The 2,191-nt window shown below is 67.2% G+C and overlaps 2 protein-coding genes across 2 annotated transcripts; both read right to left on the bottom strand.

The window, feature by feature from the left end:
* Nucleotides 1-251: 251 nt before the first annotated feature.
* Nucleotides 252-1,469, bottom strand: EMIHUDRAFT_208506 (hypothetical protein; the record flags this gene model as incomplete). Its single annotated transcript, XM_005772945.1, has 1 exon — nucleotides 252-1,469. One exon carries the CDS (start codon nucleotides 1,467-1,469, stop codon nucleotides 252-254), a length of 1,218 nt encoding a protein of 405 aa, XP_005773002.1.
* Nucleotides 1,470-1,878: 409 nt separating this feature from the next.
* EMIHUDRAFT_208507 (hypothetical protein) lies at nucleotides 1,879-2,187 on the bottom strand (the record flags this gene model as incomplete). Its single annotated transcript, XM_005772946.1, has 1 exon — nucleotides 1,879-2,187. One exon carries the CDS (start codon nucleotides 2,185-2,187, stop codon nucleotides 1,879-1,881), a length of 309 nt encoding a protein of 102 aa, XP_005773003.1.
* Nucleotides 2,188-2,191: the final 4 nt, after the last annotated feature.

Raw genomic sequence — 2,191 nt, forward strand, 5'->3', positions numbered from 1 at the left:
CTCGGTCATCGGCTCCGCGGCCGCGGAAACGGCCGCCGCCGCGCCGCCGTCGCCGCCGTCGTCGTCGCGAAGCTTGAAGACGCGGCGTCGACTTGCCAAAGACGAGCGAGCGGCCGGCGGCGCAGCAGTCTCGCTGTCTCGGGCCCCTCTCGAGGATTTCAGAAATCCGAGCCCCAGGCTGTTCTTCACCTTCCTACCTACCTACCTATGACAGCACACCATACACACATACGGGAAACTCCTCGCGTGGTCTACGTTTTCTGCGCCTCTTCCGCCTGGTCTCTCGTGGACGGCAACCCCGACCGGACCCCGCTAAGCGCCTGCGCCAAGCGCGCGTCTTCTTCGCCTTGCGCGGTGCCCTGTCCGCCTCCCGGGTTCATCAGCCTTCCGGAGCCTCCAGCGACGCCCGCGCGCTCGCCCGAGAACATGATCTGCAGAATCTTGCGCTCCCCGCGGTAAAACTCAACCGGCGTCGTCGAGTGCGCAAAGTAGCCATTGTCCCACACGATGAGGTCGCCCGCCTCCCACTGATGCGCATAGACGCGCGGGCCAAACTCGGTCGGGCGAGTGGGCAGCAGCGAGTCCGGATCGAGAGGCGCGACGCTCACCGGCGCGCCCAAGCCCGCCGACAGCAGCTCGTGGGCGATTCGCTGGCTCGCCTCGTGCTCGTAGCCCACGAAGTGGTCCAAATTCTTTGGCGAGAGCTGCAGGGCGCGTCGGCCGTGCACGTCGATCGCGGCGGGGACCGGCTGCGAGGCGCCGAGCTCCCACGTCGGCTTGCGCCGCAGAGCGGGCCGAGCGAGGCGCGTGCCTGTCGCGTTCATGCGCAGGCCGCACTCGGCGTCCAGCCACGCCGGCCCGCCCGCCGAATACCGCGCCGAGTAGACCACGCGAAGCGACTCGGCGAGCGCCTGTTGCTCTGGCGAGAGCGCCTCGTGCATCTCGATCGCGTTGGCGAAGAGGGTCTCGGCGCCGGCGGCCGGTGCAGTCTCGCAGTACAGGATGGTCAGATCCGACGCGTCGACGTGCCACTCGTATCCCATCCGGCACAGCATCGAGTCTTTGACCGTTCCCAACGCCCGCACCATTGGCAAGCCCGGCTGGCCACCGCCGTCCACTTCAAACTGGATGGCGCGGACCGGATCGAAGAGCGCGCCCGGCGCCGCAAACTGGCTCGCAAAGGCCACCAGCTCTCTCGCGCGCTCCTCGCTCGGCCGCTGGCCTCGGATAATCAGCATGCCGTGTGTTTTGATTGCGTCCCTCATGAAGTGCGCTACCGATTCTGGCACCACGTCTTCGAAGCTGGTGCTGCCTTGCTCCTCCGGAAGGATGAGCGCGCCAAGGTCAAATCCATGGACCACTGCGCCGCCGGTGGGCAGCGGAGTCGCGGTGGGCAGCGGAGTCGCGGTGGGCAGCGGAGTCGCGGTGGGCGGCGTCGTGCGGCGTCGCTTGCTGCGGTCTGACGACATATGCCCCTTGACTCGTCGCCTGGTGGAATTACTGGCACTAACCTAGCGTTAGTGCCAGTGCGCGCGAGTCCCGTGCCCAGTGACACTCTACCGGGCTCGGGCGCTGGCTTGGGATTCGCCGTGGAGTCGTGTGCTTATCACCGTAGCCCCGGGACGGGGGGGGGGGTTGCGCCGACTAATACAGCCGATCATGCCGAGAGGATCAACGCCGGTGTGACACGGCCAATGTGCCTCGGCACACCAAAGCGCCGCCTCCGCGCCAAGTTTGACGATTTCAGCCCCGTCGGGCTTGGCCGCGCCGCATAGGTTGCAGCCGACCTGCCAAACCCGGGGGAGAGATGCGGCGGCGGTGAGCGGTGAGCGGCGGGTGAGTGAGGCGTGTGCTCTCGCGCGGTGCGCGAGACGAGCATCATGCAGGCCGATCTAGCCATGGGGCTGCGTCGGTGGTCACGGAGTAAGAAGAGAGGGGAGAGGCCGTTAGAGTCGCCTTTGACGCAAAGTTGTGGTTGCCGCACACGTCACACGCCCAGTCGCCTGCCCGGACCTCACCGGACGCGCCTTTCGCCGTGCCGTTCACGCGGTAGAGGCAGTCCGCCTGAAGGTGGCCGGTTCGCGAGCACTTGAAGCAGAAGTAGACGTGACAGCCTCGCGACGTGCAGACGGCAACGCGGGCGGGGTTGTTTCGGGCGCACCGCGGGCAGCTCCACCCTGCCGGCATCATT

Source organism: Emiliania huxleyi (genome assembly GCF_000372725.1).
Source record: "Emiliania huxleyi CCMP1516 unplaced genomic scaffold EMIHUscaffold_35, whole genome shotgun sequence".
Classification (NCBI taxonomy): Eukaryota; Haptophyta; order Isochrysidales; family Noelaerhabdaceae; genus Emiliania; species Emiliania huxleyi.